The following is a 14,017-nucleotide window of genomic DNA, read 5'->3' on the forward strand; positions in this document are numbered from 1 at the left end:
TCTGCCTGTATGCAAGGTTCATGCATTCCAATAGTACATGTGTGCCCTGAACCCAGCAATCAAAGATGATACAAGAATATATATCCCTCATTTGTATTTCACTATAATATGCTCAAACAGGAATTTACTGACTACTGCTGAGCCTTGGATGTAGAAAATGGAGGGGGGAAACAGCATGGATTTGGCATTATGCACCCGAGCAATTTTCCAACCCCAACTACCTCTGAGAAATTGACAGGTGTCGACAGAAAATCTAGGCCCTCTTTTGTAATAATTATATAATATGGAAATTTTGTGGCACTGAAGTGAGCTAAGTGAAACGAATTGACATTAATAGCTTTGAAGCAGGCAAATGTTATGAGCATTGACAGCTTTAAATAAGCTATTAGAGACTTTCCTCATCATGCTGGTGTGGGAAACTTAACAATCTCAAATTTAATGACCTTCACAGGGTGGATAAGCATAAGTGCGATAAGAAGCACAGACTTCAGCCTTCAGTTAGTTAAATTACAGCTGCAGCCAGTATAATGCTACTTCAGAGATTTAGAGTGCAACGGTGATAACCATGTTACACAGCCTTGATACCAGTTAGACGTTTCATAGGAGCAGGACGAGGTCTCAAAGTCTGCAACTTAGAGACTTGAGTGGTTTCAATCTTTGACCACAATAGACATCTTATGTGGAATTCTAATCTTCCTCAGTTATCAAATGAAATATGATCAAACAAAACATGTGGATTTGATTAACAGAGTGGGCTGAAGCTTAGCTAATTTTAAACAGTCAAGCCTAATTTTCATCCAGCGTGTTGCCTTCATTACTGAACTCACTACTTGGCAGTTTGACTGGCAGATGGCCACCATTGGAGACCCACAGGAACAGTCCCTAGTACTAAGGTAGCTTAATCTGGAGGTCTGCAGGTGATGCTGAGTGAATCCAGACCCAAGGGAGGCCCAACGTTTCTTTATAGGGTATGGGGGAAGCATAATTACTCTGTGCTGTCTGGGAAAACACTCCAATTGTGCCTGGACCACAGGGAAACTCAAACCAATTACCTCACTGAGCCTCCTTTGACCTTCATTTTGGCAAAAATAGCAGTGATGATCATGACCCAGACTGCACACTAAAGGCAACACTCCACCAATTTCTGCTATGGCCACGTAAAGGACAGGTTAAAATCCAATCCCACAGGAAGGCAGCAGGCTACTGGCAGAATGGCAAGCTGCTGCTCTCATTTTAACTGCCCTCACCCACAACTTGATTTCTGAATGCCAGGATAACAAGGAATTAAAGTACCCCTTACTTTTCATGGATGTGTTTGAAATTCTAATTCTGGATTAGCTGTAGTTCCAAGGTTCCCCAAACTCAGATTTAAAAAGAGATGACACACGCGACTAGGCCATTTAGCCCTTCGGCCCTGTTCTGCCATTTATTAATATCACAGCTGATCTGCGAGCTAACTCCATATAATTACCTTTGTTATAGCCCTTGGATTTTTGTTAACCAAAGATATGGTCAATCTCAGATTTAAAATTATTAGCCTAGCATCGATTTTGATTGCAGAAGAGTGTGTTTCCTGATTTCACTCGTTAAAAGTTCTGGCTCCATTTCTTCGATTCTGCACCCTCCCCTCCGGCACATCAAGTCTTGGACTCCCCAACCTTCCAATCAGTGGAAAGAGTTTCTTTATCTACCCCATCAGTTCTCTTAATATTTTAAACTTTCAAATCAGCCCCAACATAAATTCCAGGGAATACAACCCGAGTTGTTTGTAGTTTCTCCTGGTTAAGCTAATCCTTGCAATCCAGGTTGTCATTCTGATAAGTCTGCACTGTACCATCTCCAAGGCCAGTGTGTTTTTCCTAAGTCATGGTGCCCAGAATTCCAGCTGTGGCCAAACCAGGACTCTATATCTAGGAGGTAGAAATTGTGCTAAAGCAACAGAAAAGTCAGCATTCCTTTTGTTTTTTTGTGTTCTTGTTTGTGACATTTCAATGATCCAAGTACATGGACCTCCAATTCTCTTAGGCCTCTACTATTTCTAGCTATCCACAATTTACTAAGTACTTCTATATATTTTTCAGCAGAAAATGTTTGATCTTACATTTGCCTATATTGAATTGCATGTGAGTTTTGTCTATTTGCTTAATTTATTGATACATCTTTGTCATTTTGTGCTTCCATCTACACTGCTTATTGTTGTTATAATTTGTGACAAACTTAAAGATATTTAGTAATGGCAACAGACTATTCAATTCTCAGAGAACCTACAGCTTGAATTACAGTTTCAATGAAAATTCAGATTGGTCACTTTTATGACCAACTTTTAGTGAACTAGCTTGATAGAGGAACTTAAAAAAAAAGTAAAATTGATGGAATCTTTGCTGATCTGTACATATGCTCCTCTTTTCACTCAATTATGGAGTGGTGCTGAAGTTGGCAGTGGAAAATTGATTTTCCAGAGTGCCCCAATTTTCTAGCATAGATATACACAAACCTGAGAAAGAGAGGATAACGAATAAAGTGCACGTTTTTCTTCAAACCTACTTTTCTTTGAATGTCATCAAATATTTCTGGCGTAGGATCCTCATAATTTAACTTTTCTGCCAATTTAGCAACCAAATTATCATCCACATGGACTCTTGGAGATGCCTGGTAAAGAAGAAAGATGTTTGTTGGTAATTCAACCAAACTGATATGAAACACCACTGAGGTTGTTTCTGCCTTTGGCATCAATAACATTTAAATTTTCCAACATGCAATTGAAGCAAATTGTTGTTAGTTACTCACAATAACATTACTTTTTTGAACAAGATACTGGTCCAAACAAATTAACCCCTCTCCCTGGGAAATTCCACTGAATGAAGGAAGATAAACATCACCTTTCCATTTATGATTGATTATAGAACATAGAAAGCCACAGCACAAACAGGCCCTTCGGCCCACAAGTTGCGCTGATCATATCCCTACCTCTAGGCCTATCTATAGCCCTCAATCCCATTAAATCCCATGTACTCATCCAGAAGTCTCTTAAAAGACCCCAACGAGTTTGCCTCCACCACCACCGACGTCAGCCGATTCCACTCACCCACCACCCTCTGAGTGAAAAACTTACCCCTGACATCTCCTCTGTACCTACCCCCCAGCACCTTAAACCTGTGTCCTCTCGTAGCAACCATTTCAGCCCTTGGAAATAGCCTCTGAGAGTCTACCCTATCCAGACCTCTCAACATCTTGTAAACCTCTATCAGGTCACCTCTCATCCTTCGTCTCTCCAGGGAGAAGAGACCAAGCTCCCTCAACCTATCCTCATAAGGCATGCCCCCCAATCCAGGCAACATCCTTGTAAATCTCCTCTGCACCCTTTCAATGGCTTCAACATCTTTCCTGTAATGAGGTGACCAGAACTGCGCGCAGTACTCCAAGTGGGGTCTAACCAAGGTCCTATAAAGCGGCAGCATTATCTCCCGACTCCTAAACTCAATCCCTCGATTAATGAAGGCTAGTACGCCGTCTGCCTTCTTGACCGCATCCTCCACCTGCGAGGCCGATTTAAGAGTCCTATGGACCCGGACCCCAAGGTCCTTCTGATCCTCTACACTGCTAAGAATGGTACCCTTCATATTATACTGCTGCTTCATTATGCAGTGGTATCCTGAAGCTTTGATGCATTTGTTTCTTTCATGTGAATCTTAGATGCAGAAACTAATCAAGACAGTCCTGGCATCCCATAAGCAAAAAAATCTATGATGTTAAAAATTAATGTTCCAATTTATTAAATACTGTGGTGAAACTAAAAGATGCATGGTGCTTAGAGATTAGGTGAACAGTGTCGTACATAATCTCATTTGATGAGATACCATTTTCTTGGCATATGATGCAAGGAAAGGTAAATTTGTCAAATCATTCACTCCTAGTATATTTTATACTATGCATGGTTTTATACGATATATGTATGGGTTGGGCAACATACTAGTGGGAGAATTAGGAAGGATGCTTGCCTCAAAAGATTTTCAACACAAGTATTTTACATCCGTCTCTCCATGAACTACCTTTGGTTCGTTGAGAAAAGGATACCCTTTGGGATAAATTTCAGGAACTAATTCATCTCGTAAGAAGTAATAGTTGAAGAAAAGAATTTCAGAGTACCCACAGCAAAGGAGGTTAAACTTCAAGAAATAACCACAAATGGAAACTGGAGGCAGCTATTGAGTTCCTCCATTCCATTTCATTATGTTTAGATGTTTACTCGTCTTTTTTTACTAAAAGGTGCATCCTAATTTCAGTCCCAACTGACTCAGCTCAAAGTTAATTTAACTTTTCCAAGATTTCCCCATATCGACACAAGAATTTTCTCAATTTTTTTGAAATTCATTCGTGGGACATGGCCAGCATTTATTGTCCATCTCCCGTTGTCTTTGAGGTGGTGGTGATGAGCTGCTTTCTTGAAACGCTTCAGTCCAGGTGCTGTGGGCTGACCACAATACCATTAGGGAGGGAATTTCAAGATTTTCACCAAGCAACTGTGAAGGAATGGCGATATATTTCCAAGTCAGGGTGGTGAGGGGCTTGGAGGGGAACTTGCAGGTGATGATGTTCCCATGTACCTGCTGCCCTTGTCCTTCTAGATGGAAGTGGACATGGGTTTGGAAGGTGCTGTCTAAGAATCTTTGATGAATTTCTGCAGTGCATCTCGTAGATAGTACACACTGCTGCTACTGAGCGTCAGTGGTGGAGGGAGTGGATGTGGTGCAAACAAGCAGGCTGCTTTGTCCTGGATAATGTCAAGCTTCTACAATGTTGCTGGAGCTGCACCCATCCAGTCAAGTGGGGAGTATTCCATCACACTCCTGACTTGTCCCTTGTAGATGGTGGACAGGCTTTAGGGAGTCAGCAGATGAGTTATTGCCACAGTATTCCTAGCCTCTGACCAGCTCTTGTAACCACTGTGTTTATGTGGCAAGTGAGTTTCTGGTCAATGGTAACCCAAGGATGCTGACAGTAGAGGATTCAGTGATGATAACACCATTGAATGTCAAGGGGCAGTGGTTACATTGTCTCTTACTGGTGATGGTTATTGTCTGGCATTTGTGTGACGGAAATGTTACTTGCCACTTGTTAGCCCATGCCAAAATGATTCTAAATGCCTTAATTAGATCACCATTTAAGTTTCTAAACAAAAGGGAATACAAGACAAGTTTATCCAGTCATTCATGCCCCAATATCACTCTGGTATCTGCATTGTATTCCCTCCAAGGCCAGTATACATCTTTGTTAATGTTTGGTGATGAAGAACTAAACATAGTACACCAATTGTGGTCTAGCCAAGGTTTAATATAACAGAAGTATCACTTGATCATTTTTGTATTCAATGCATTTGAAATACAGGTAAACATTTTATTAGCCTTTTCATTCCCTGAGTAAATACCTGGGATTTCAAATTTTGTCTGCTTTAAAAAAATGTTACTGGCCTCTACCAAAATCCAAACAAGTACATTTCCCCCATCAAGACTCCTAGCCTTTCACCATTAAAATATTCTGAAGTCTTTTTTTGTAAGATGTCATTCTTCCCCTGCATTTACTTTAATCTGCAACAGTTTTGCCCACAGTCTGTCTATTTTGTTTGTTACTTCCATCTCCCACCATCAGAAATGACCATGCCTCATAACTTTGTATAATACTCAAATTTGGATATACAATTTTCAATTTCTTCATCAAGGTCATTGACATATTACATGTACAACAACGATCACAACTTGTTTCCAAATAACATCTTTCATGTTGAAAAAAAAAGTCCCAAGAAGAAATAGAATCTGGGCCAAAATAAGCCATCAAATATTTAGTCATAGAATTATAGAATCCCTGCAGTGCAGAAGGAGGCCATTCAGCCCATCGAGTCTGCACCGACCACAATCCCACCCAGGCCCTATACCCGCTTAGTTACTCTGCTAATCCCTCTAACCTATCACATCCCAGGACACTAAGGGTTAGTTTAACATGTCCAATCAACCTAACCCACACATCTTTGGACTGTGGGAGGAAACCGGAGCACCTGGAGGAAACCCACGCAAACACGGGGAGAACGTGCAAAATCCACACAGACAGTGACCCAAGCCAGGAATCGAACCCAGGTCCCTGGAGCTGTGAGGCAGCAGTGCTAACCACTGTGCCACCGTGCCGCCCAAACTTAGTTGAACTGGTGGATTTGAAGAAAGATCTTAAAGAAAGAGAAAATGGAGAGACAAAAGACTCTTGCGAGGAAAATCCAGAGCATGAGACTTATGCACATGAAGGCATGATAGAGGAAGAGAGATAGAAAACAAGATCATAATGATACTTATTTAATACAAGAAACAGAATTTGAAATTTGTGTCACTGGAGTCTAGGTGTGAATGCTGGTCAGTGAGAACACGAGTCTCAAGTGAGCAAGACTGAATGCAGGATAGGGTATGGGCAGTAGAATTTTTGATAAGCTACAACTGAAAGGTTTATGTAAGGGAGGCTGCCCAAGAGAAAATTTGTAACAGTCGAGTCTGGAGACTACAGGTGTAAATGAGGATTTCAGCAACAAGTGGCTGACGCAGGGGAGGTGTCCAGTTCAGTTCACAGCGCCAGGGACTCAACTTCGATTCTAGCATTAGGTGACTGTCCATGTGGAGTTTGCACTCCGTGTCTGCGTGGGTTTCTGGGTGCTCCAGTTTCCTCCCACAGTCCAAAGAAGTGCAGGTTAGGTGGATTGGCCATGCTAAACTGCCCCTTATTGTCCCAAGATGTGTAGGTTTGGGGAACCTAACTAGGTAGGTTTACGGGGATAGGGCAGGAGATGAGCCTGGGTAAGATGTTCTGTCTGAGAGTTGGTGCAGACCTGATGGGCTGAATGGCCTCCTTCTGCACTGTAGGGATTCTATGATTAAGCAACTTGTATGATAGTGGCCAAAAAGGCCCAATGACATACAAGTCATTGTATTAGTATCATTGACTGGTTGACTGTCAAGCAGTTAGAATTTTGAACATTTAGAAATAATGACATTTCTGGCAATGCATTTCCAGATTGTCGCCAGTGGGGTACCCCAAGGATCAGCACTTGGATTGCAACTATTTCCAATCCATATCAATGAATTAGATAAGCAACCAGGTATAATGTCTTCTGGCAACATAAAGCTTTATGGGAATGTAGGCCGAGGAAGATGCAATGAAGCTGCAAAGAGAAATGGACAAGTTAAGCGAATGGGCAAGAACTTGGCAGAGGAATATAATGTGGAGAAATGTAATGTTATCCACTTTGGTCAGAAAAGTAAGAAAAATGAAAAGAGAGAGTGGGGAATGTTGGTACTCGGAGGAATCTGGATACCTCTGTACATAAATCAAAGTTAATATACAGGTACAGCAAGCAATTAGGAAAGTAAATGGTGTATTTGCTTTTATTACAATGGAATTGGTGGACAAGAGTAAAGAAGTTTCATAGCAATTATCTGGGATCTTGGCAAGACCACGCTGAATAATACTGTGGACAGTTTTGCTGCTCTTCATAGAAAGGGTGTAGGTTCATGAAGCCAAATCCTGAAATGAGGGATGATCCTATCAGGAGAAATTGAGTAGATAAGGCATATATTCCCCAGGAGTTTAGTAGACTGAGAAATGATCGAATTGAAGCAAACTTTAAGGGGCTTGACAGGATAAGTGTTTCCTCAGCTAAGAAGTTCAGAACGAAGGGTCACAAGCCTCAGGATAAGGAGCTGGCCATTTAGCACTGAGATGCTGAGAAATTTCTTTACTCAATGGGCTGAAAATAATTATCTACCTGTGTATGCTCAATTGTGGAGTATATTCAAGGCATAAGTCGACCTAAGGGAATCAAGGGATATAGAGATAAGAAGGGAAAGTGGAGTTAGGTAGAAAATCAGCTGAATGGTCTACACCTGTTCCTGTTTGTCAAGTTCATGCATCTTGGGAAAAGAAATTCACTCAATTTCATTCTTGTTTTTGTGGAGTTAAGATCACCTAGGTTACTTTACTTGAAGATTAGCAAGTGCCAAGTCCGATGCATGTGATCTCTGCATATTTGTTAACACATAAAATGTATCTTTTTCAGATTCTGCTTGTAGTGTTATGAACTGAGAGCAATCAAGCTTATTCTGGGCATCACATGCAACAGTGAAAGTCAAAAGCAACACTTCAGATCACAAGAGATTGTCAAAGCAAATGACTGATGCAAAAAGGTTTCCAGATTTCCACTGACAAATATCAACCTTGCTCAAAACTAAAAACTGCAGTCAGCATCAATACCTTTATATACTGTGCACAATTGTTCTGAAATGTGCACTCAAGCAAGCAGTAAGAAATCTGGAGAGCATCTCATTTTTTGACTTCAGCTAATTTCCCTCTAGAGGTAGTTTTAGTTTGAAGGTTAACTTGATTTTTAAAAAAATCCTCACTAATGACCCACGCTGCGCCTACCACATGGTCAAAATGATGTAATATATAATTGAACCAAGTAATTAGGCTCTAGTAAACAGTAGTTACATTAAAAAGTAAGACAGTTGCCAAAATAATGAGATTCACCTGAGTCACTCATCTGGGGAGGAAGTGAGCCATAAAAAGCAATGAAGTAGTACTGTCTTTTTGCTTCATTAAATCCTAAGATTCTTCAGGAAGGCAACATTTCCTTATACATTTGAATGATGTAATTGTGCTTAGATAGCGAGAGGAAAAGTGCTAATCCCCAAGCAATTGCTGAATACCATCTTTCCAAATTGCTTTAACAACTGCTGGATACACAACTAAATTATGATGACTCCTTGAAAGGTGACAATCAATTTGGAGGAGTGGACCCTTCTGGGCCATTGGAGAGCTAACTTGACAGTTCAAACTGCTAGTCCAATTAAAGTTGAAACAGTTCAGTTAGGGTAACCACTTTGGTTAGCTAAGAACCACCAACATCCTGCAGAACAGAAGGCCAAGATGGCATTTAATACACAAGTTAATATTTTGATCTTATATTTGAATTAAGTACCATGTGCTAATATGTCCTCTGGTAAACCGATTTGAACTACATTAAAGTATTTAACACATACATGCTATCTTTACCAAAGTATTTCACAGCACAGAAGGAAACCATTCATTCAATCTGTGATGATACTGTGCTATTAATATAATTTAGATTTAAGACGGACTGCTTTAAGAGGCAGTGTTTTTCTAGAGAGAGTCAGTTTGTCGGGTAGGAATACAGCAGATGGTAAGAAAGTGGGATAATTACATATTTTAGCCATGCAAGTGTTTATTCAGCAAAAGACTTTATGTTTTTTTAAAATTAAAGTAATAAGGTTAGGTACACAAGGACAGAGTCCTGTGATACTAGAAATAGGAGCAGATAAACAGTTACATTTTCATTTTCAAATGTTGCTTTGAGCTGGTTTTCTGAAAACTCCAGAGCTGTTAACCTATGTCAAAGCAAGTATGCCAGGATTTGCTAACTAGTTTTAAAGTGGAGTTCTGGCTGGAAATTGTTTGAAGTCAGAGGTTTTCTGCAAGGTGGTGATACTTATTCTTTCTCTCGAAAGCACCAAGACTATTAACAAAGGTTAAAGCAAGTATGTCTGTATTTTATTAACTGTGTTTAAAGTATGTTTGAAGTCTGTAAGAGAAATATTGCTTGATTGGAACGTCAGAGTTGTTTCTTTTCATTGTTCAACTGCTGACGGTTAAGCTAATTCATTTGTTATAGTTAGACTGTGTTGTTAAATAAAATGCGTTTTGATTAAAGCTCCCCAAGTTTGTCAGTAGAACCATGCCTGGAGTGAGCATCCCTTCATCACAGTTATTCCAAAATAGAAAAATTGTTGGGGTCTAGTCTGGCTTCATACTATACTTTGGTGTTCTGATCTGCCACCCTAACAAGTCCTACAGACAGCAATTAAACAAATAAGAAACTGGGTTTTGCTTTCTAGAGTAATAAATATTAGCCAACCATTCAGGACTTCCCTACTCTTAAATTGTGCTGTGAGATCTCGGAAATCTGGCTTAGTAAGTAGTTCAAAACCTTAAGCAAAAACCCATATTGAAATAATGCACTCCAGTGTTTGGCTTGAAAAGAAGTGTGATCAGTAAATGTACAATGATACAGAAAGGATATTAAGCACTCTATTTCAAACCAACAGAATGGTAGAAGTTTACCTTTTCTGACAAATACTGATCATAAACACCTACAGCTGCAGCACGCAGTAATCCTTTGGTTTGATTGCTCTGTCTTTTTCCATCCTTTTGCACAGTTCGTAAAACATCCAGCTGCTGCTGTGCTGTGACTCTGTATCCTTCCACGGTTAACCAGAAGAAGAGATGTGCCTGTCCCCCTGTCTGCTGCATATAATCTGCAACCAAGAAGATATCTACTTTTTAATGTTCTGCAGCAATTTAGCTTCATTCCATAATTTGACCTAATTAAATATTTTTTCTCAAATGTTTTGAGGGTTCTAATAATAGCAATTTAAGAAATTAGACAAAAGTGAAAAAATACAAATCGTAAAATTATTACTGCAGCAAAATATATGCTTCTTGGAATAGGTCCAAGTCTGGCAACTTTAAGTATGCTGATACAATGACTCAATTTGGTGAATTCATAATCTATAAAATAAATCAAATCTTTGTTAAGTATATTAGGTTTCATTTATGTAGTTTTGCATGTCCTTCAACATTTCGAAGCATTTAACAGCCAAATTAATTTGATCCGAAATGTAGCCACTGTTTTGTAGGCAAGTATGATAATCCCAAAAACAGCATTGGGATAAAATAGTAGAATCTGTGTAAGCGTGGAAAGAAGAAGAATGACCTGACATTCTGGCAAGATGAGTGCAACCTTAAATGGGACTAATGATGAGTATGAATTTGGAGAAAGGAGTGCCCACTCAGTCAGTCGCAATGCCCTGGCATCAGCATTGACTACCCCACAAGTATTACAGCCTCTCTGGAGGACATGGGTCAAAATTGATCCCTGCACTCAGTACAGAGTGACCACATGTGGGCAGTATCCCTGTGTTGCTATGGTGGACAGTTAGACTATTACCAACACAGGCATGGTGTGTGTTTATTATGGATGAAAATATAAAGTTATATGCATGCAGGAGAAGCAAATGCACAAAGCAGAAGAAACAGCAAGAACTGGAGGCAATATCCAAATGTGGTGGTCTTCACACCAATGGAGTTGAGAGGAATGGAAGCAGGCAAGACATCTGTGAATGGTGAATTGGGTAGAGCATCCAGAGATATTAAGTGGGGGGCTTAAGTGATGGGCATCAGCAAAACACAAGTGCCCAAGTGTCCAGGACTGGACACAGAGCTCATTGACATCCAGGTGATGAATAGTCAGATGGTCATGTTGGAGTGTGTGATGCCCTCATTATTCACCTCTCTCGCAGGTCATTTAGAGCAACAAGGGGCGGGTGTGGTGTGGTGCGTCGCCTGGGCGGGGCAGGGGTACTCACAGATAGTTAATTTGGAGTTGGAAGTGTTTTTTCCCTTCCAACTCTTCCAGAGTAACTATCAGGGTATATCTAACTGGCAGCACCGTCCAAAGATATTTAAACCACTTCTGTTGGATACTCCTTGCCCAGCACAATTGTCCAAAGGAAGTTAGCACTTCTGGGCAATTACCAGGTAAAATCTTACATGGGAACTTCCTAGAGGGATTCCCCAGCACATCACTGGTATACCCCACAAATGTAAAGCTGGGGAGCCAGGAAAGTATGGGTGGAATCTAAGAGGAGCAGGCTACCTGGACACACGATCAGTAAACAATGCTAACAGAACTTCCTGCTGTACGCAGAGGCTACAGGGCAGCTTGGAGAGTTAATGCTGTACAGCTCAGAAACCATACAAATGAGGCAAACTAACATTGTACCTTCCCCACTTCAATCTGCATGGACATGGGCTGGAAAATTGTGACCCCTGCTCCCAAACATTGGCATAAACCAATTCCCAATTCTAAGACTACAAAAGGATGAAGTCATGCCTTAATATTGGTTAGGCCCCAGCTGCTGCACACACTTTGGTAAAGATGCAGAAGAAATTTATTAGAATGATACCAGGGAATGAAAAGCTTCCACTACTAGAGTAATTGAGACAGTTCTCCTTAGAGCAGAAAAGACTAAAGACAGATTCAACAGAGGTGAATTATTAAGTTATGCACAACGGAAGAAGCTCATTCACTCTATTGTACCTTGTTTACTCTTAGAAAGAGCTATCCAATTCATCCCATACCTTTAATCTTTGCCCCAAACCGTACAAACATTTTCATTTGAAGCATCTATCCAATTCCCTTTTGAAGATTACTAATTCTACCAGCCTTTCACGTAGTGCATTCCAGAACATAACAACTTGTTGCATTAAAATGTTTTCCTCATGTTGCCTTTGGTTCTTTTGCAAAATACCTTAAAATCGATCTTCTCTGGTATCTGACCTACGTCTCACTGAAAAGACTTTCTTCTTGTTTGCTATTTCAACGCCAACCTTGATTGTGAACACCTACCAAATCTTTCCTGAACCTTTTCTGCTCTGAGAGCAACCTTCTTCACTTCTCCCTCCTTTTCTCTTTCATTTCAATTCTTTTATATTTTGTTATTAAGTAAGCTCTACTTTTCCCATTCCTGAAAATAAGCCGAATGTGTACCAGAACAATTACCTCCTTTGAAGCCTATTATTACTTATTCTTTGGCTGACCTGCCAACTTCTAATTCCAATTCAACTGGCCATATCTTTTCCAACTCACTGAAGTCAACCTTCCTCCAATTGAGTATTTCCACATTTAACATTTTCCTTGTCCTTTTCTATGACAATGCCAAAGCTAATGATACACTGATCATTGTTTCTTAGATATTCTCTTTGTGAAATAAGTTCCATTATTCCCCAGAACAGGATCCAGCTCTCTTTCCTACCTTGTTAGGCTGGAAACACATCAATCAATGAAAATTCTCTTGTACCAACCCTCCAAAGAGCATCCCACCCAGGTTCAGCCCCCTGATGAATTCATCTGGATTACCAGGGTTGTTGAGGAAAGGCCGACACACGATTCCAAATCTATTGCAATATGGCTGACTCTTAACTGCCCTTTAAAACATGCTAGCAAACCATATGGTTGTACCAAACTGTGACAAAAAAGCCAATATCCCAGACTCTTCTGTCACCATTTCTGGGTTATATCCTGTCACTCAAGTAGGACAGGTCCACCAGAGGTAGTAGCAATGGTGGTATATAGTTAGGAAGGTGGGGCCCTGATAATGTTCAATATTTGAATCGAACCATCACCCTTGACATTGAATAGCACTACCATCAGAGAATCAACCACTTGCAACAACCAGGGGGAGGGGTTTCCATTGACCAGCAACTGAACTGGATTAGCCATATAAATACTGTGGCTACAAGAGCAGGTCAGAAGTTAGGAATCCTGCAGCAAGTAACTCACTCTCCAAAGCCTGTCAAGCGTGTGTTGGAATGCTCTCTCCTTGCTTGGATGAGTGCAGCTCCAACAACACTCAAGAAGTTTGACACCATCCACGACAAAATAGCCGACTTGACTGGCACCCCATCCACAAACACGGCTGCCTCACAGTGACAGGACCCGGGTTCAATTCCAGCCTAGGATGACTGTCTGTGTGGAGTTTGCACATTCTCCCCGTGTTTGCATGGGTTTCCTCCGGGTGCTCCGGTTTCCCTTCTCAGTCCAAAAATGTGCAGGTTAGGTTGATTGACCATAATAAATTGTCCTTTAGTGTCAGGGGGACTGGCAGGGTCAATAAGTGGAGTTATAGGGATAGGGCTTGGGTGGGATTGTGGTCGATACAAGCACGATGGGCCAAATAGCCTCCTTCTGCTCTGTAGGGATTCTATGATTCACTCCTCCACTACCGAAGCACAGAAGCAGCACTGTGTACCATCTTTAAGGTGCACTACAGAAGCTCAACCCACGACCACTACCACCTGGTAGTTTAAGTTGACGGGAACACCACCACCTGGAAGTTTGCTTCCAAGC

At 40.8% G+C, this 14,017-nt stretch overlaps 1 protein-coding gene across 7 annotated transcripts in view; it reads right to left on the minus strand.

Moving 5' to 3' along the window:
• The window catches only part of snx13 (sorting nexin 13), a 153,367-nt gene that overhangs the window by 34,491 nt on the left and 104,859 nt on the right, over positions 1 to 14,017 (minus strand). For all 7 annotated transcript variants that reach the window (XM_078238447.1, XM_078238459.1, XM_078238451.1 and 4 more), the window contains 2 exons: positions 10,171 to 10,364; positions 2,545 to 2,649 (listed from right to left, as the gene is read on the minus strand). In XM_078238447.1, coding sequence (XP_078094573.1) covers positions 2,545 to 2,649; positions 10,171 to 10,364 — 299 coding nt within the window. The remainder of the gene's footprint in view (positions 1 to 2,544; positions 2,650 to 10,170; positions 10,365 to 14,017) is intronic.

Source organism: Mustelus asterias, chromosome 2, assembly GCF_964213995.1.
Source record: "Mustelus asterias chromosome 2, sMusAst1.hap1.1, whole genome shotgun sequence".
NCBI classification, from domain to species: Eukaryota; Metazoa; Chordata; class Chondrichthyes; order Carcharhiniformes; family Triakidae; genus Mustelus; species Mustelus asterias.